The sequence below is a fragment of the Petromyzon marinus genome, chromosome 6 (assembly GCF_048934315.1).
Source record: "Petromyzon marinus isolate PM22_M1 ecotype Great Lakes invasive population chromosome 6, UKy_Petmar_22M1.pri1.0, whole genome shotgun sequence".
Lineage (NCBI taxonomy): Eukaryota > Metazoa > Chordata > Hyperoartia > Petromyzontiformes > Petromyzontidae > Petromyzon > Petromyzon marinus.
Window position 1 is genome coordinate 7327696 of NC_133672.1, and position 19996 is coordinate 7347691.

A 19996-nucleotide genomic window follows, 5' to 3' on the forward strand; every position below is an offset into this window, starting at 1 on the left:
CGTTGGCGATCGAAACGTCGTGATTTATTTTATTTTATACCCTACGTGACTTCACCGAAAGAACCAAAGAGTATGAAAGCCTACGTGTTAAACAGCTGATTTGTGTTGTGTGTGGTGTGGTGTGTGGGTGTCGCGCGAGTCGTCTTGCCGCCGCATCTTGTCGCCCTCCCCCCCCTTCATCTCCCCCCTTCATCCCTCCCCCCCTCTTCATCCTCCCCCCCTCCACCCTTCGCGTTCTTCACCTCCCCCGCCTCCTCCGCCGCCGCCGGCGACTCCGGCTCCGGCTCCCTCCCGCCGTGGCCCCTCGCCATGCCCAGGAGGAGTGAGAGGAAGGGCGGCCACGCTCGGCGCCTCAAGACGATGGAGCCCGAGCGCAGGCGCCGGGAGGAGGAGGGGAAGGAGGAGGCGGAGGCCCGGCGGGTGCCGAGGCGCGCCGGGGCGGGCGGCGTCAGCGGCGGAGGCCGCCTCGACGAGATGAAGACGGCGGCGGCGGCGGCGAGGAGGAGGAGGCGACCACCACAGCAACAACAGCAGCAGCAGCAACAGCGAGAGGACTGGCAGGTCCTGCGTCGCCGCGAGTGGGACTCCCTGCATGAGTAAGGTGCCCCCCACCCTCGCCGCCTCCTACAGCCCCCCACACACACAACCGACTTGCACGAGCAGCTAGGTGGCCATTTGAACCAAAGTCGTAGAAGATGATGTTGTACGGTTCTGCCGGTTGGTCGTCGTGGTGGTGGTGTGGAGGGTGATGGTGGTGGTGGGTGATGGAGGATGGTGGTGGAGGTGGTGGAGGGTGGTGGTGGTGGAGGGTGATGTTGATGGTGGAGGGTGGTGGAGGATGGTGGTGGTGGCCTGGAGGGTGGTGGAGGGTGATGGTGGTGGCGTGGTGGTGGTGGCCTGGAGGGTGATGGTGGAGGGTGGTGGCGGCGTGGAGGGTGGTGGTGGAGGGTGATGGTGGTGGCGTGGTCGTGGTGGTGGCGTGGAGGGTGGCGGTTGTGGATTTAAGAGTTCGCTCCTGAAGTCCGCACGTGGTGGCGAGCGAGAATCGCGGAGCACCACTCGGACATTTTCCCAATTTAGCTCCCGAACAGAGGATCCCTCGCTGCCGTCGGTTACACAAAGAAACAACAACAACACAGGACCGTCGTCACGGGAGAAGTGAAAAGACAACGCGATCACAGGCGTGGTCGTGGGAAATGTAAATGAGAAAGAGAGAGAAGCAATGCCACCTTCGCATGTAAGTCCACGTGCAGCCAGTCTCTCGCCAAGCGCCGCGGGGGTTAGCTTCCTGATAACCCCGTGGATGACGAGACTAAAGGCTTGTGGAAAATAGGGGGTTAGGTTCCTGATGACTCCGTGTTTGGAGAGACTAAAGGCTTGTGGAAAATAGGGGGTAAGGTTCCTGATAACCCCGTGTTTGGAGAGACTAAAGGCTTGTGGAAAATAGGGGGTTAGGTTCCTGATAACCCCGTGTTTGACTAGACTAAAGGTTTGTGGAAAATAAGGGGGTTAGGTTTCTGATGACCCCGTGGATGACGAGACTAAAGGTTTGTGGAAAATAGGGGGTTAGGTTTCTGATGACCCCGTGGATGACGAGACTAAAGGTTTGTGGAAAATAGGGGGTTAGGTTTCTGATGACCCCGTGGATGACGAGACTAAAGGTTTGTGGAAAATAGGGGGTTAGGTTTCTGATGACCCCGTGGATGACGAGACTAAAGGTTTGTGGAAAATAGGGGGTAAGGTTCCTGATGACCCCGTGTTTGACTAGACTAAAGGCTTGTGGAAAATACGGGGTAAGGTTCCTGATAACCCCGCGTTTGGAGAGACTAAAGGCTTGCGGAAGATATAGGGGGTTAGGTTCCTGATAACCCCGCGTTTGGCGAGACTAAAGGCTTGTGGAAAATAAGGGGTTAGTTTGTTACAGGGATGAGAGACTGTCCCCCTCATAACTGGAAAAAGAGACTCCGGAATCCTTGGAAGTCGTTGACTGCCTCCTTCCAACCCCCCCCCCCCCCCAAAGCAGGCATTGCGAGTTGACTGCTTACCCTCATCAGCGGACTCCTTAATGTTTGCGTCAGTGTTGAATCGCTCCCCCATGGGGTCGAGGATCCCTGCAAAAGTGCGCCGCATGTAATAGCATTACCAGTCAACCCCGTATCAGTGACTACCTTATTACAGACCAATTCAGACCTTATTGGTCACCCAGTGCCCTTATAAATCTCCACGTTCATCCTACAAAGTCCCATCACAAGGGAGAAACAAACAAATAGACAACATGTTTGCACGTATAACAATAGGTTGTATTACCCTTTATGGCAATTAAACAGGTGTCAAGATGTTAAAACACCAAACAGAATCCTTATTCAAGGAATCCTGTCTGCATTAACCACACGTACTTGTGGTGAACATGCAAACAAAAAACTTGCTCTGATAATATATGCATTGTCTTTGAAACTGATTGGTCCACACCAGAGATGGCTTCCTTTCCTGTTTAATTGCCAGAAAGGGTAAAATCTATTATATTTTAATATACTGACAAGAAAGGTCCCATAATGTTTGCCCGTATTGAAACGGCTATACACCATATGGACCTGAAAACTCACTTTCCCTGTACAAGAATATGGGTAAACAGTATGAGTTGACAAGTATGTAATAGCCCTTGAAAGTCGCTGTTACAGCACTGCTCTTTAGCGACTACTGCACAACATTGAACGACGCGTGGTGGGTACACGCGCTTGATGCACCACTGGTGGCAGATGCTTGCACCCAGCCGGAGATTTGAAATCGCCGGTGGCAGAAAACTAAACCGTGGTTACGCAAAACTGTATACCGTGGTTGGCAAAATGGTATACGTAATGTTATGTATGTTGAACTTCTTTAGCACCGTAAGTAGCCAACCGTGCTACTGATGCGTGGAGACTCGAAACCGCGATTTGAAAACCCGTGGCCTCTCCCCCACCTCCCGCAGGCCTGGTATTGGAGGTTGGCAGGATAGGGCAGCCCAGGCATTTCATCACTGTGGCCGGTATTCTGTGTAGGGAAGTGTTCTTGGCGGCCCCTGGTGGCCTTTAGTGCGGGCCCGCGACAATACACATGTGAAAAGGCCCCCATCGTTGTGCTGTGGAACCAAATGGTTTCAAATGTGTGGCGACCCTCAAACTGGTGGTGTCTTCTCGGCGAAAGTGGCCCCCAATCTGAAAATGAGTGAAGAACACTGTTGTAGACCAAGGGTCCAAAATAGCAAGTGACGACATCACATCTATCCCTTTATTTAAGAACGAAACAGGAAGATTTCTCCATAAATCTGGCTGTTGCCTGATGATACTAGAAACTTCACTGTACTCAAATTGTAAATGTGTATTTGCTCTCCAAAGCACCAGTCTGCTGTACTAGTAACGAATTGGCACGTTCTGTTGACGTGACAAACTTACTCATTGGCTTTGTCGGGTGGTGGCGAGTTTAACGACACATTTATATATTTACGCGATCTAACTAAAAAAAAACTGTATTATGAGAAAAACCCAAATTCATACTAAAGGCGTTGTTTTTATTTTAAATGTTTTTTTTTTATCCCGCAACACAAACACAACATTCGGGAGATTCTCCCCCTAATTGGGAGGCTGATTAGGGTTCATCGGGTTCTACTAAAGGTATTATTATTATTGGATCATCTCCACCGGAATTATTGTGCCTCTGCATAACAGACAGGCTGAGAGCCAATGCGTTATTGCTTTCATCTTTGGTGTAAAGAGTTAAAAAGCTCTCAAGAACACATGAATGAGCGAGGTCTGCGTTTGCAGTGTGAATGGTATTTTTCATGTCCCCCGTGTTGCAGTTATACCAACTGGTATAGTTTCTCGTATTGTCCGTCTTTCTGTCCACGTCAGCAGTGTTTCGTGATATGTACACTAGTTTACATGTATACACGAGTGTGCTTATATATTTTAATCCTAGAATGGCTTCACACTTCGACTTGCCATTCATCAAACAAGAGAATGAAGAAAATCCAAGCCCTTGGACGTGTCCTGATCTGACAGCGATGGGTGAAGATGTTAATGCTGGTGAGATGACTGGACCACACGACCTACGATTGAATTCGTGTAATCATTACAACACCAGATTAAAACATCACAAACCTCTCTACAAGTGTGAGATGGCGCTGCGTAATATTTGGTAGAGTATGATAGTTCTATTGAAGCTACAATTCCTTTTTGAAATTATTTTGTGCAATTCTTTCCTGGGGCCATTCCATCATGTGATTACACGAGGCTCTGCTGACTGTTGGTGCTGCAGAAATTATAGTTATTCATCGTATGATGAACACACACTTTACACGCTTTGCATAAAGTGCTTATGAAAGTCATGACACGAAACGAGAGCATGTGCCAGCCTTGTCATTGATAGGTAAGACTTTTTGACAACAGCAAGGAGACCATCATCAGTCTGAAATGCCACCACCTTTGCTTTTGGATTAACTATACACAGATGACAATTATATTTTTTTCATCCAAATTTTAGTCTCATTCCCCACCCTCAGAAGAACTCCCTGCCTTAATTACCTCATCACCACACCACCTGAGCTTTGTAAAAGCGATAATTCACACTCTTATCTCTTGACAGGCAGGCATCTTGAATGAAGTAGTGCCCATTGGGTCAATTTGCAATTTGAGTTGTATTTATGACTGGCCGTCATCGACCGCATTCCTGCCATCACTGTGCCCTACTTAAAGCCATAGTAACAGTGAAGAAATGTCCAGCTGACGATGGTTACAATAATGTAAATGTTTAGTTTTACGTTTTATATAGCGTCATTAATGCAAATGCTATCTCACAATTGCTGAGGAACCACATACGAGCTGGAAGGCAGCTTGGTGGTGAGACGGCACCAACAACTGCCCAAGCTCTGCAATCCTCGATATATGAAAATGTTTTCTGCCAATTAATGTTTGTACATGTGGGAGGAAACCAGAGCACCCAGGGATAAAAACCACACCTGTGAGGGTGCAGTGCTGTCTCCCATACAGAAGGGGCTGATAATAATTGTATGCACTTTTCTGCACTGCCTTTCTCCTGGCAAGCCAGGTTATGGCACCTCCTCGACCCCCACGGGAAGGAAGTTTGGCAACATTTGTGGGATCCACCAACCCTGGTCTGCACAGTGCTGGATTGCAGGCATGCGTAGTTGCCACCACTCAATCGATCTTGATCTCCTCGCTGTGGTTGTTAAACCGAAGGCGCGTGTTCCCGAATACGTTGTCCTACCCAGTTGTGTTCGATAATGTTTTAAAAGTCATTTCCAGGGCTTGAATATTCTCAAATATTTAAGTAAACATTTTGCAGCCATTCGAACTGTGCCAAGACCATCAACTTGCTACATTTGCGAAGCTGGTCTGATCACGGGGAGGGCATAAAACCTTGTTTTAAATCTGGGTGGTCGTGTTTCTGTGTTGCATGTGTATGGTATTGGCCGTTTGAACCAGCTGCTTGTGACGGTCAAGTGTGAACGTACGTGTGCGGGAGCAGTTGTGTTGCAAGAAGACGAAGGGATACTGGGCTCTGAGATGCTGACGATTGTGGTGAAAACCGAATCAGAGGAATATGGTAAGACCCCTTGCTACTACATGCAGCTAGATGGAAACTACACAACCTGAGATGCCTCATTAGTTTAAGACATTAATAGAGAGGTCACAGGTTACGTTATCCCTACAATTTGTTTATGTTTGGAGGGTTTTAAGGATGCTGATTGAAACGTATATTTTCGATTTGGAGCTCCACAAACTCTGAGGCCAAGAAAGTATATGAACCTTTTCATGCTGAGACTAGCGCTATGAAAATGTGTATCTGGAGATTTAAAAGAGTGCTTAAATAATGACCTCAAAATATAAGTCACTCAAAGTTAAGGTATTTTTTGGAAAAGTGTAGTCAAAGATAATAGCAGGCAAATGTTACTACCACTTGGAAGTAGAAAATTCAAAGAGTCTAAGTGTGTTGTGAGAAATATCCATTTTTATTCTGTGTGACTGCCTTGTATTGTATATCCACACACAATCTATATTAGAGCTTCCGTTCATTAACGACCAAGATGCACGTTCCTAATTACAGCTCCAGAAATGAATGCAATTAAATTGGAAGGAGTCGATGAGAGCTCAGAGGAGGCAGAGGATGCCCATGGATATCTGGAAAATCCAGACCAGAATTTCATCGAGGTGGAATTGTCACCAGACGACATGTGCCAAGGTGAGAATCCCTTCGATCGCATCACATTACAAATATGACCTCTGTAGTTTGAAGTCGAACAGTTATTCGATTCGTGTGTGTACCGTGGAGACTGCGAGTTAGATGTACAGACGGGTTCCGGCTGTTACGACGTTACAATGCGTTCCTGGAAACTCCGTAGTCATAAATCGGATCGTCTTAAATGCCACCTTATTTTCCCATAGATGGTAGAAACAGTAGAAACATCACTTGCCAATGTGTTTTTCCTTTTATTAGCCATATTTAACAGGGCTTAATAGGTAAGTCACGTCAGAAACCAGACCGACTCTTGTTCAGATGTGTTCGGAGTCATGCCCACGATACGTCGTCATTCAAGTTGTTTATATCGATCCATGGTACCATTATATAAACATCGTAAATGTGGATAGTCTGTAAATCGGAATGCCGTAAACCGGAGACCGTCTGTATTGAGAAGCAGTGAGTAATACTGCAGTTTATCCCATCTGATGCAAGCTCCAGGAAGTCACTTAAAGGAAGATGCAAACCAAACCATTTCCCTGAGTGAATATTGATCTTGGCTGTGTTACCCAGACTGCCAAGAGTTTCAAGTCACACTTAGCAGAAAAAAACAGCGATATCCAGGAGGTGTAGCTGTATTGATTGGGGTTAACTGCTGCAGCGACGCTTTAAAGTTATGGGTCAGGCCGAAAACTGACCGTCGTTTGAATGCAACTGCAAGTGATGCAGTTTGTTTTAAAAATGTGTGGCAGATGAAGCAGAACTCCTGTGCGAGGAGTGTGGGGAGGATTCCGGAAGATTCTTCAAAGTGAAGGTGGACGAAGTGAACGGAGGTGGCCAGGCTGCGCAGGCTTGTGCGCAGTGCGGGAATATGCTGGCAGGCACCACGTTTTACATGAAGAGGCAACGCAGGAGGATGTACACCGGAAATGAGCAGCAATACTCGAGAGCGATGCGCGGAAAGGCGTCCACACAACATGATAAGTCAGGGGTGCGCAATGTGATGAGCAATGCCAGTGGGACGAAGCACACGTGCCAGGAGTGTGGCAAGGAGTTTACACATCATTACGGTTTAAAGGTGCATCTTAGAACACACACCGGCGAGAGGCCTTACGTGTGTAAGGAGTGTGGAAAAGGCTTCACGACGTGTTCCAGTTTAAAAATACATAGCGTGATACACACTGGCGAGAAGACACAAGTGTGCACGCATTGCGATAAGGGATTTAAAACACGGTCCGCTTTAAAGGCCCATTATAAAATACACACTGGCGAGAAGCCACACGTGTGTGAGGAGTGTGGCAAGGGATTCATAAAACGTTGCAACTTAAAGACCCATGTTATGACGCACACTGGGGTGAAACCATTTGTGTGCGAGGAGTGTGGGAAGGGGTTTTCGGAGCGATTTTATTTAAAGATTCATTCTAGAACGCACACGGGAGAGAAGCCGCATGTGTGCAAGGAGTGCGGGAAGGGGTTTTCACGACATTTTGACTTAAAGGTGCATTCTAGAACACACACTGGGGAGAAGCCACACGTGTGCAAGGAGTGCGGGAAGGGGTTTTCACGGAGCATTCGTTTAAAGAAGCATTCTGTAACACACTGCGATGTGGAAATCTCGAATTAAACATTTTCCATCTGGTTTGAAATTCTGATTTATTTTTGTCAAGCTCTGCCCGGCTGCATTCCCGTAATGGGCTTACTGTATCCTTTCGTTTACACGCAATCATGAATTACCAGCTCCATTATTTGAAAAATATCACAACTAGGGATCACGATTCAACTCCCAAAATAGCTATCATTATAGAAGTTAGTGGTTTAGACATCAACTATAAACATAGGAATTAAACATTTCTGATCCCATTCTTTGCATGTATCGTGAACATAAAATCATTTGTAATAAATTTTTATATTCAACATTTACAATACAAAAACACGTGATTTGTTGTTGGTACATTGTTTTTAATTGACGCTTCGTAATTGTGTGATACAGCCGAGTGGTAGCGCGTTTCCTACTTGCTGCAGATTTCTGTGGTTCAAGGCCCTGCCGCCCTGGATAATGCTTCGTGGGTCACGACCCGCACCGTCTGCAGTGGACATTAAAACTCCTGTGACGTCATTCGGAAAAAAAGTAGGGCATTGTGTGCCGGTGTCATGGTCCAATTTGATTAAAAAAAAACTCATTGTAACAACCAATAGCAACGTATTGTCTCCTACAGGCAGTCGAATGCCCCTTTGCAGGCCGGTGCTATGTCCCCTTGTGCCGCAAAGAGAGAGCTGTCATCAAGGGGACCCCCGTAAGCTAAAATAGCACAGCTGGGCATCGCAATGATTGAGATGAGATGTAAGGGACTGAGATACGTGGGGATCTAAGCACCGAATGCTTTTATGCAAATCTTTAGTCCTTGTTCGTGTAGTGATATTCAGTCCTTTATCTCGATGAGTCTCAAAGCTCGCTATCAAGAGGGTCCTTGCAATGTTTATTTGTTTAACCACGTGTGAGCTGAAGAGACCACTGTAGTCTCATTGCAAGAGTGCCCTGGGACAAGCAAAAAAATACAGCAATGAAATAATTAGAAATCAATAGGAAAAGCAACTGTCACATGAGAAATGTAAAATATTGCGTACATTTCTATGGTGATGCAGCGTTGGCAGTGGGTGCACGAACACAAAACTACACTTCAACAACACTGCTTTAAAATAAAAATAACAATTGGTGACGTTTCGGGCAATGGCCTTCCTTGATAACACGTGTACAGTTACATTTAGTTACAGAAATATTAAACAGATTCATGGTGACGTGCCAATATGTAAACGGACCAGGATAAATGTCAAGTGCATATTTTGAGTGATTGCAGAGAAAACATCGGCACGAGGGGTTTACATCATACGTTGAAAATGTAACTAGGCACCTAATGATTCACCCTCCCTGCGGTGTGGCAAGCTGTCAGTTTCGATCGTGATTTAATTCAATCGTTTTTGTCATCTTTGCCGTTTCGTTTGTATTGTTTCTCCATTAGCGTAAATATAACAGCGTATATTTTCCATAACATTTACGTACATTGCACATAATAATCGATTCTCATCCGCACAACGCCAGGGTCAATGATGAGGAGGACGTTTTGCCCATCGCAGTATTGCAGATTTGTGCCTTACCTTGAACCTTCCTGAGCTTAAGTGTTTTTCATCTCTTAATCGATCCTAAATGTGACTGATCATTGGGGATGTGGTTCATTACTCGTGGAAGCCCACGCTGTATGACTAGAGAATGATATCGCTGTTCTTGCCTTGCTTGCTATAGGACCAAGCTACATTAGCGACCATCAGTCCATGGGCCAGAGCAGCTTCGGTAGCAAGACTTTAGTCGTACCGCTAAACGTATGCGGCGACTGAGAGTGAATTAGTAATACTAATTTAAACTTCTAAAGCGCCCTTCCCTCGAAGATCAGATGGCAAGGAAATTACTTGATAACCTCACTCATTTCAAATCGTTATCACATCAATTTTGATTTAAAGCTTTCGTGACTGCAGGGATTCATATTCTTGGTTCTTTCGGTAAAGTCACGTAGAAGGGAAACAATTAAAGAATAAAGTTCTCACGACGTTTCGACTGCAACACAAGCAATCATCATCAGGTGTGAAAACCACAAGAAAATTTGTTGTGGTTTTCACACCTGATGATGATTGCTTGTGTTGCAGTCGAAACGTCGTGAGAACTTTATTGTTTTATATTTTTATTATTTTATTGTTTCCCGTCTACGTGACTTTACCGAAAGAACCAAGAATACGTTATCAGATACTTCATCATTATTGGCCACACAAGAAAATGGAACCGGTAAAGTAATGCGGCCACACGAGCTCCCGAGGAATGTGACATCTGGGCCGGGCTCATAGACTCCACCGCAGCTCTCGTTCACTCCGTTTGTTTTTATTATTGATCAGTAATACGACGATAACAACAAACGCACGTGGCCAACACACACACACACGCTTCCCAGGTGGCCCAGCTTTCAGCCACGGCACCGTTCATCGCTCGTGAGAATCTGCACAGCACTGCACCGACACCGCTCGCTCCTGCGCTCATCCCCAGCACGTCCACTCCAGGGGAACCCCCCGGGTGGCTCCACCACCGTCGGAGATTCCCTCGACGTGGCGAGGGAATCTCCGCCCCGCAGCAATGATTCTCGCGTGCGACGCCCGCTCGATCAACGCACTGCCCTCGGACGTGCACTTGTGACGGACGGTCATTCTGCAAAAGCCTAACTCCGGCTGCGTATATGGTTTGTGACCTGTGGCCACGCCTGTGTTGAAGGTGGCTGGGGGTTTGGGTGCTTTGTATGGGGATCGGAGGGGGCTCGAGCCGGTTTGTCGGGTGTGTGGACGCACACCCAGGATGAGTCGCTGGGTGGTGTGGCAAGCGAGGTAATTGGCGAACAGCTCGCGAGATGTTAACTACCTCGCCTCGTATGCAGGAGGTCGTGAGTTCCAGCCCGACCCTGACGCCTGCTGCTGTATATTTGGAGTTTACGGTGTGTCTGTCTCATCATCATCATCACGGTGGCTAGGAGATGTTAACTACCTCGCCTGGTGTACAGGAGGTCGTGAGTTCCAGCCCGACCCTGACGCCTGCTGCTGTATATTTGGAGTTTGCGGTGTGTCTCTCTCCCCGTGGTCGCGTGGATTTTTCTCCGGGTCCTCCCGAGTTTTCCGTCCACATTTTAGAAACACGCGTTCAGAGTATGTGGCTGTGAGGCTCTCGGCGGAATGGGTGAGCTGATGTCTTGTGTGCAGCTGCAAATCTCTATGCTAACGTATTTGAAGCAGTTTTTATATGTATAATATATATGAAACCTTTACAATACTTTAAATAAAGAATACATGATGGATACTGAACCTGCTTTGGCCGCTCCGATGAATTCTGAGTCTCACCACCTCATAACACCTACAATTCGCACGGTAACTGTTACTGTGTTACTCTCTTGGATATGTTTACACGAGCTGTACTACCCGGCCTCGCCCGGGACTTGGATTCACCACGGGCCGCAGCCTTTGTCTCCCCAGTGGCGATGTTCACGCACCACAGCAGGTACTCGTTTGAGGCTGAGTCGACCTAGGGGAGGCCCAGGACCGGTTCAAATACTTGTCATCGGTGGTGGTGGTGGCCGTGAGCGGGAATCGAACTCGGGTCGCCGGGTTCGTAGCTCGGCTCAGCGCTAACCACTACACTGCAACTCCCCCCCCCCCACACACACACAGATACACACACAGATACACACCAACAACAACCGCCATTCGCCACTAAGTGGCGGTGACGTCACCACGACGCTTGTGCCAGGCTATGTGCACCCTGAGGCCACGTGAAGTGTCGAACGCCCGCTGACAGGTCACTGGGCAGACCCAGGTGCCACGGGTCGACTGACTGAGATGACTGGCTGATGCACCACCTTTGCTCCCTACTGTGCCAACCTGCTGTGCTTTAGCCACCCAGCGCTCCGCTCGTTGTTCTGAGCGTCGCTCCTCCGCCCTCCGTTGTTGTTGGAGGGCGACTGCCTCCAACTGCCCAGTAGCAGCGTCCTTCACGAGCCTCCTCCAGAGGCCGATCTTGACACCGCTGGTACCAGTCATCGGCAAGTCTACTCAGCTCCACGTCCTCCTGTACCACATCACTCCATCTCTTCTCTAGCCCGTGCCGCGCCCGTTTAGCCCCCTCAATCCGGCCGAACAAAAGCTGTTTCGGCATGCGGTGGCTGGGCATGCGGGATACATGACCCAGCTATCGCAGCCTTCCCCACCGGAGGAGCTCGCCGATGGGACCTTGCCCAGATCTTTCAAGGATTTGTGAGCTCCTCACACGATCCAGTCTGGTTAAACCCAGGATGGTTCGTAGGCAGGCCAGCCTAAATGTTTCTAACCGGCGAAGATGTTCCATTAGGGGAGTCCACGTTTCGCAAGCGTAGAGAAGGGAGGGAATGACCGTGGCCGAGAAGACCTGAAGCTTAGTGCGGAGCGACAGACCAGGTAGCTTCCACAGCGTTACGCAACCGATGAAAAGATATTGCCGCTCGACTGATGCGGAGTGAGACCTCTGCTGTTAAACTGGAGCCAGTCATAAGCACACTGCCTAGGTATGGGAAACTCTCCACTCTCTCCACAACTGCCCCATCACCGATTGGGAGTTGTGGGGGTGGAGTGTCCGATGGTACAAGATACACACACAGATACACACACAGACACACACACAGATACACAGACAGCGCGCTAACCACTACACTACAATGCGTTACGCTTCCACATGCGAGGGTCACGTGACAGATTTGACGTCACAGCTCACTTGCCGTGAAAAATCTATGCATTATTGAGCGCCCCCCCTACCAAAAAAACAAAAGTGTATTTGTATAATTTTTGCATGGTGTACAGTCTGGAAAGTACCCACATGGCAAATTTACAGTTCGTTGCATGTCGGGAAGTACGCTAAACATTTTGAACAGACAACACACATTCACAACTTTGCCTTGTGTATATATGGAGATGATTGTACTACCTGCCTCTCTCTACTTTGTAATCGTTTGACGCAGATGCAGACGTTGCGTTTTGAGACCTTTGTTGTGAATTGTGCAAAAACAAAAACGACTACGACGAAGAGGACTGGCATAAAACCTCGTCACCGATGTAATGATGCGTTCTCATCACGGATTGAGGGTGGGAGTATCCAGACACGAGCAGCAGCAGCAGCAGTCAAGGACAAGGAAACAACGCTTCTTCGGTTAATTCACTTCTGAGACGCATTCCAGCCGGCCCCTGCATTCTGCGGTGGCACGCCGAGCGGAGCACAATTCCAGCCCTTTGGCAGCACATCAAGTGTGTTGGTGTACAAAACGGCCGTCGGGGGACTGGAGATTCATCAAATTGGCAGGTGTGCCTTAGAATGGAGCTGCCTGCCGTCGATGCATCAGGCCAGGTGCCTTGGACTCGTGCCACCAGAGCCTCAGTTGTGACCTTGCAGCAGCATCGTCACCCCCCTTTGTTCACCAAGGGAAAGCCTCGTTAAGGCTCAAGACTCTTTCAAGATGGGTCTTGATATTTTTTTTTGTTGGGGGAGGGGGATGGTTGATATGGCTTCTCAAATAAGTAACTTGCTATTTTTTTTTCCCCAATAAAAAATTCAATTTTTTTTTCTTTTATCAGATAAGGCCCACGAAGCCTGTGTAGCTCTCTTTCAGAAGCGACCTGGTCACAAATGATAGCTCGATTTTTTGGCTTATCACGTGGGAAAGTATTGCAGCCAAATACTATGAACGCATGCTTCTAAATGTGTAGGAGAAAAACCGGAGGACCCAGACAAAAAAAAATCCACACTACCACGGGAGAGAGAGAGAGACGTGTAAACTCCAAATATAGAGGCGTCGGGATCGAACTCAGGAGACATAGTTAACATCTCACCACCGAATGTCGCAAACCCAATGGCCTAACCCTTCTTAAGAGTACCGTCACGGGGTCCTCAACGTCCACTACGAAGCAGCCGCCGACGCGTTCCTGTATTCGACGTTTAATCCACCCGCAATATTAACCAGGGGCTGCCTGCCGGATATCCGAACCGCGAATCTCTCCGGCCAACGGCGGCCACCGCTGCTGGGGGCCGTGTCGAGTGTGGAGGAGGAGGAGGGAGGTAGTGGCAGAGCTCGGAGTGCCTGGACAAAACCTCCCCCCCCCCAACGACCCACCGCCACCCGATCATCTTCTTCACCTCGTTTGTTCGCCCTCTCGTTTGTCTCGAGTGCCGCGTCTTGCGCCGCATCCATTTGCGCCGCGCGTTTCGCCTCTCGTCCCTCGCTTGGCTCGGCCGCCTCGTGCCGGCATCTCGTTGCTGTGTCTCACCCCCCCCCCCCGACCCTCCGTTGCTGCATCTTGTCGCTCACCTTTGCATTAAAGTTTTCAGTGTCCCTGGCGTACGTGAGCAACGCTTTTTTTGTCGTTTAATTCGTGCGTTCTTGTACATCAGCATTGAGAAGACAAAGGCGGCCGGGCGTGGTGCTGGCCACACACACGCACACACCGCCACCACCACACTCCGTGTGATGTCCGACGCGCACAGCTGCGAGCAGCAGGAGCAGCAGCAGCACTTGCGCTACAGTCTGATTAAAAGGCTGCACGTGGAATCTGTGGCAGGCACCTAGCCTGGCACAGCAGTCAACCCATGGCAGCTGGGTCTGTGGATTAGTCCGTGAAGCGGTAAGCGTAGCGGGTAGCGTGCTGCGCTACGAACCCGGCCACCCGAGTTCGACTCCCGCTCGCGGACAAACGCCCAGTTGACTTGTCATCTGAATTGTGTGTTTTTTATGGGCCTCCCCTAGGTCGACTCAGCCTCAAAGGAGTACCTGGTGCGGTGTGTCAACATCGCCACTGGGGAGACAAAGAGCGGCCGGGCGTGGTGTTGGCCACGCACCACCACGTGTGCTGACCGACCTTCACAGGTGCTCGCTAACAGCACTTGTCCCAACAGTTTGTTTAAGGCCACAACAGGGTGGTGGTGGTGGTGTGGGGACTCTTTTGTTTCGTCTGGCACAGCAGCCAAGCCCATGAGCAGTTGGCGCTGCTCCGTGACCTCGTCCTGCCAGCAGCGGCGAGAGCCTTCCACGCTTCAGGAGACGGCCTCGATGTGCACCTAGCCTGGCACAAGAGCTGTGGCGATGCCACCGACACTTCAGCGGCGGCTGTTGCAGTGTTTTAACGTCAATCTGTATCTCCCGTGTGAACCTTGGAAGTAGAACTCGCGTTGTGTTGTGGGGAGCGGTGACTGCGAAACCAACCCGAGTCCGATTTTATTGAACGTTACATTGACAAACACGCACGGCTACTGCGAGTGAAGACTATCTGAGCCGTTCACCGGCCTCCTTTAGGGCAGCTCAGCCTTAAGTGCTGTGTGTAAACACTGGGACCGGGAGACAAAGGCGGTCGGGCGTGGTTCTGGCCACACCAGCCCTTGTGCTCGCCTTAATAGGTGCTCGCAAACAGCAGTTGCCCCCAAAAGTCTGTTAAGGGGCCTTAATCTAATTTTCTTGGTGTTGTTGTTTGACTTGCATCCCACAGGGATTTTTGCACACAGCGTTGGTGTACGGTGCTTTTTTTCAGGAATATTTTGATGTTTTTTTTTTCCATGGATTTTCTGTTTGCACAGTCACATAGTCACTTTAAGATGTTTTTCTTGTTTTTGTTTTGTTGTTTGTTGCGGTTGCACCCGATTCAAGAGCCGAATGGCTCACAGGGCTATACCAAATAAATGAAACTATGAAAACTGATGAAACTATCCATTTAGTACGCATGGAGGGGGGTTAACCCAAATGCGTTCGCTTGCGTATGGGGGGGGGTCTACTGACTGTGCGTACGCGTAGGAAACGGGGCGGAGGGGGGGTGAAGCTTCGATAATAATTTGTCTACATTGGCCTTCAAATGAGCCACAGTTCAGTTTCTTTAGTTGTGAGACAACAAGTACTAACGGGAGAAGTGGGGCTGTGGGAGAGGTGTCACTCGTGTGCCACCGTGCCCCTGACTGCAGCTATTATCACGCAGCTCGGCAAAAAAATGGCCAAGGTACGCAACTGATTTATTTAATCCAGCCGGCGGTGGACTATCTGTTTGCTTAAACACGTTAATATTATTAATCCTTGATCGTTTCTGCGTGGACTACATCAATATCGGCCGTTCTATAGGAACGGCCGATATTGTGCGTCAGGTGTACGTACGCAGGTGGAGGTGGTGTAAAAAGTTCGCGTGTGTACAGGGAGGGGGGGAGGGGTCAAGTTTTGACAGATTTTCGCGTACCTACTAAATGGATGGCCCCTAAGGCTATAGGGGGCATCCTTGTCTTACATGAACGTATCGCAATAAAAATGATAAATTTCTTTCTTGACTCCTAAGATGGATTCACTCATTGAGTTGGCATTCATCAAACAAGAACGAGAAGAACGTGCATGTCCCGGGCTGTGCCCTGACTTCATTAAAAATGAAGATCCAGATGCTGGTGAGATGAACTTGGCGCAGGGGATTGATGGGGAATGATGGACCACATTTTTTGTTCACGTTCCAAAACTAAATCCTCCATTTCATTCTGCTCTATTCTAGTAATGTTTAGTTCTGTTCCAGGGTCGAAAGATGATCATTTGCTTCTTTTTATGGAAATATGAAATGAAGCAGAAAGGAATGTGCCTTAATATTCTATCAGGAAATAAAATTAAATTTTGTTAGCTGAAAAAAACTGTCCATAAGTGAAATAATTGCTACAACTGCAAGACAGACTCTCCCAGTGCAATAACACACACTTGCCCAAATATTGAAAAATATCAAACAAGGCCCTCCTAGAAATTATGAATTAAACTTACTGCTTCCTGTAAAACAGATTCATGCCATTGGACCACGAGGTGGTGCTATATGCACACACCACTACAGGTTCTGTATAGATTTGCACGAGATGTTATTTAGATTTACTTCACTCCCACTGGGTTCTGCAGCTTCCACCACTATACATTCTAAGATTGTCACGACGGTAGATCTAGAGGTTCACGGCGATGATCGTCTTCATGCCAGTCGAGTGTGAACACGTGTACAGGAGCGGTCGTGAACAAGCAAGAAGAGGAGGGGAGTCTGGACACCGAGATGCTGGGGATTGTGGTGAAAACTGAAATGGAGAGAGACAGTAAGAGCCCTTCCTACAGACACAGAGAGCAGAACCACGCAAGGAGCTCTCCACCGGAGATGCGGTGTAGTTTTGGGCATGGTCGATGGTGTCAAGCAACATTGAAGTCTAAAATATCTAAGGGAATGATCCATGTCTCCAGAGAAGGTCATCATTGACCGCATTACTTTTGTCAGAAATTAAGAATGCAACTTTTCAGTTATTGCAACAATGTATTGAATATTGTGTTGATCATATGAATACTGTATTTAATATATTCAGTCATGATTAATCCACTGCTGCATGAATCCCAAGCATGGATCTCCCTATGCTTCAATGAACACACTTAAGTTTTTGTAAAAAAAATTGTCCATAGCAAAGTTTCTGAACACTTTCTTCTTCAGGTAGATTGGTAACAGGAGTTGTGAATGACATTTGGTCTGGTGCTGCATGACTCAAAGAGCCAAACTAAGGCGCCAATCCGATTTGTAAAAGTAGTGGAAGAAACTTGACATGGCTTGTGTCACTGCTTGTCATTTTATCAATCAGACCTCCCATCAAAGACAATTGTGTGTCTTCTACATTACAGCTCCAGATGTGAAGACAGATCCATTTGAAGCCAGCGAGGATATGCAGGATTCCCGTGGATGTTCGGCCACTCCAGACCAGAGCTTCATTGAGGTGGAGTTATTGAAGGAAGACCTTGGTCAATGTAAGATTCCCTTGATCACATGACTGTGAAAATGCTTTGTTTTGCTTTTTTATCACCAATATATATGTGCTACAATGAATAAGATAAATGTCGAACAAGATGAGAGCATGGCTTGAGTCCAGTGGGTTTTATTTTGTTGAGACAGTTGTGAAATATGAAGTATTTTTTTTATCCCATTTGACACGAGCACTTCCCTGTTGTCACTGTCTATTAAAAGACACAACCTCAGCACATCAGTTATCTCGTAGATATATACCTAAAATGTATGTCCTACATTTTGATAATGCTTTGAAGAGTAAATAATTCTGTAAATAAATTCCAAGTGACATCACTACAGTCATGTATTTAAAAGGCCAGAAGTTGTGAACGCCTCGTAATGTTATTGTGCTGTCAACTGGTGTATGCATTTTGCTTTCACCTCACACCACAGATGAAAAAGAGGAAACGGCGGGACTCTTGTGCACAGAATGCAGGAAGAACTTTGGCAGATGCTTTGTAAAAACAATTAATGAAGTGAAATGCTCCGGACAGAGGCTGCAAACCTGCAGCGAGTGTGGGGAGATGCTTGAGGGCACCGCATGGTGCATTTATAGACGGACTACCAGGAGGACGCGCACAGGAGAGGAGGGACGCTTGCATTCAGCGCGCGAGAATGCATCTACACAAGTGGACAAGTCGGGAGCACGTGAAGTGACCAGCACTGCTGGCGGGGGGAAACACGAGTGTAAGGAGTGTGGGAAGGGGTTTCCGTACCACTATCAATTGCAGATGCATGTTCGAGCACACACCGGCGAGAAGCCATACGCGTGCACAGATTGTGGGAAGCAATTTTCACACAGATCTTCCCTAAAGCTTCACTTAATAACGCACACCGGCCAGAAGCCACACGTGTGCACGGAGTGTGGGAAGGAATTTACACGCCGGTCCCACTTGGAGACGCATTCTAGAACGCACACCGGCCAGAAGCCACACGTGTGCACCGAGTGCGGGAAGGCGTTTCCGAGGCGTTTTAACTTAGAGGCACATTTTAGAACGCACACGGGCGAAAAGCCACACGTATGCTCCACGTGTGGGAAGGGATTTTCGCAACGTTCTAATTTAGAGACGCACTCGAGAATACACACGGGCGCATGGCTACACGTGTGCAAGGAGTGTGGAAAGGGCTTTGCACATCGTTCTAATTTAGAGGCACATTCTAGAACGCACACGGGCGAGAAGCCACATGTGTGCACCCAGTGTGGGAAGGGATTTTCACGAATAAACACTTTAAAGAAACATTCTAGAACGCACACTGTTGAGTGAAAACATCTGGTTATATTCTACTTGAGCTAAAAGCTGCGGTGAGTGTTTTCAAGTTCATCCAGACGATGGACACCTAAATGCCATTGGCTCACCATGTAGCCTTATATGTAAGCTGTAAAAATTATATAGAAAGGCTGTTCAAATTACAGTAATACCTCTATATGCGAATATTCAATAAACGAAGTTTCAGTAGAATTAACTTTGGATTTATTACCATTATATTAATAGTGCAAAAATTAAGTAAAACAAATACACTGAAATGTATAAATAAATAACAAAATTCTCCATCTACGGTACTATATAGATTAGAGTAAAATTATAATAAGACACGTTTCTTGAGCATTGAAAATGGGTCATAAAATGTTTGTTTAAATCCGTTGCGGCCAATATGTGCATAGCGCACAGCAATGCACCATGTTACGACGCTATGGTGTTTGGTGGGCAATGCAACCTTATGACTGCACCGAAGACTACACTGCACTAGTGAGTGTGAATATATTTTACAGTACAGTACACTTCATTTTATTTGTTAGCGTTTTTATTTCAATCCTGTACAGTATCAAATATATTATTTTCAATAAAAATTGTCTTACAATATGAACGGTAAGTTATGAAGTATTTATATGAGCAAATGGTAAGTTACGAGATATAAGGTTTGTCAAAATGCGTTCGTTAATTTTTACCCTTATGGATGATTAAATTCTCAAATCTATATTTGCCCTGGTGGCGTGGATGTATGTACTCTTTAATGTTGAGAGTATACAGATGTTACCGTGATATTAAAAAAAAATGTATTTTTTTGTTTGTAATAAAACCCTCTTGTCAATCCATTGCTGGATGAAGGCCTCCCCACACTGTCGGTCATGTATATTGAACTTCTTTCGCACAGTATGTAGCCAACCCTGCTAACCATAATTCACTCCTGGTCAGTGCAGGTTGGTGAAGGTGGCCGTGATCAGTTCAGATATTGTCACTGATTCGCAGTGGCTGACAGTAAAAACATTGTTTTGATTTTATGTATCTGGCCCATCATTCTGAAAAAAACAAAACGTGGCTTAGTGATGCTCAAAATAGCTCATTGA

General features: G+C 47.3%; 2 protein-coding genes across 6 annotated transcripts; both read left to right on the forward strand.

Annotated features, from left to right (window-relative positions):
- Positions 1-201: 201 nt before the first annotated feature.
- On the forward strand, positions 202-7873 carry LOC116939596 (uncharacterized). Its single transcript, XM_032948190.2, has 5 exons — positions 202-596; positions 3955-4061; positions 5524-5601; positions 6103-6237; positions 6987-7873. The coding sequence occupies exons 1-5, from the start codon at positions 310-312 to the stop codon at positions 7856-7858; spliced, it is 1479 nt and encodes a 492-aa protein (XP_032804081.2). The 5' UTR covers positions 202-309; the 3' UTR covers positions 7859-7873.
- A 6228-nt stretch (positions 7874-14101) lies between these two features.
- LOC116939595 (uncharacterized) lies at positions 14102-19744 on the forward strand. Of its 5 annotated transcripts, none has more exons than XM_076063210.1 (6): positions 14102-14460; positions 14583-14702; positions 16147-16249; positions 16835-16921; positions 17490-17612; positions 18043-19744. In XM_076063210.1, exons 3-6 carry the CDS (start codon positions 16147-16149, stop codon positions 18912-18914), a joined length of 1185 nt encoding a protein of 394 aa, XP_075919325.1. In that variant the 5' UTR covers positions 14102-14460; positions 14583-14702; the 3' UTR covers positions 18915-19744. The 5 variants fall into 5 exon arrangements, with proteins under 5 accessions (XP_075919325.1, XP_075919328.1, XP_075919326.1 ...); XM_076063211.1 differs by having other exon boundaries at positions 14107-14177; XM_076063212.1 differs by having other exon boundaries at positions 14108-14177; positions 16813-16921.
- The last annotated feature ends 252 nt before the right edge of the window (positions 19745-19996 follow it).

Coding starts and splice junctions, on each gene's coding strand:
- LOC116939596 (XM_032948190.2), top strand. CDS start 310: ATGCCCAGGAGGAGTGAGAGGAAGGGCGGCCACGCTCGGCGCCTCAAG. Junction 5,602..6,102: donor AACCGAATCAGAGGAATATG/GTAAGACCCCTT, acceptor TCCTAATTACAG/CTCCAGAAATGAATGCAATT. Junction 6,238..6,986: donor ACCAGACGACATGTGCCAAG/GTGAGAATCCCT, acceptor AATGTGTGGCAG/ATGAAGCAGAACTCCTGTGC.
- LOC116939595 (XM_076063210.1), top strand. CDS start 16,147: ATGGATTCACTCATTGAGTTGGCATTCATCAAACAAGAACGAGAAGAA. Junction 16,922..17,489: donor AACTGAAATGGAGAGAGACA/GTAAGAGCCCTT, acceptor TCTACATTACAG/CTCCAGATGTGAAGACAGAT. Junction 17,613..18,042: donor GAAGGAAGACCTTGGTCAAT/GTAAGATTCCCT, acceptor CTCACACCACAG/ATGAAAAAGAGGAAACGGCG.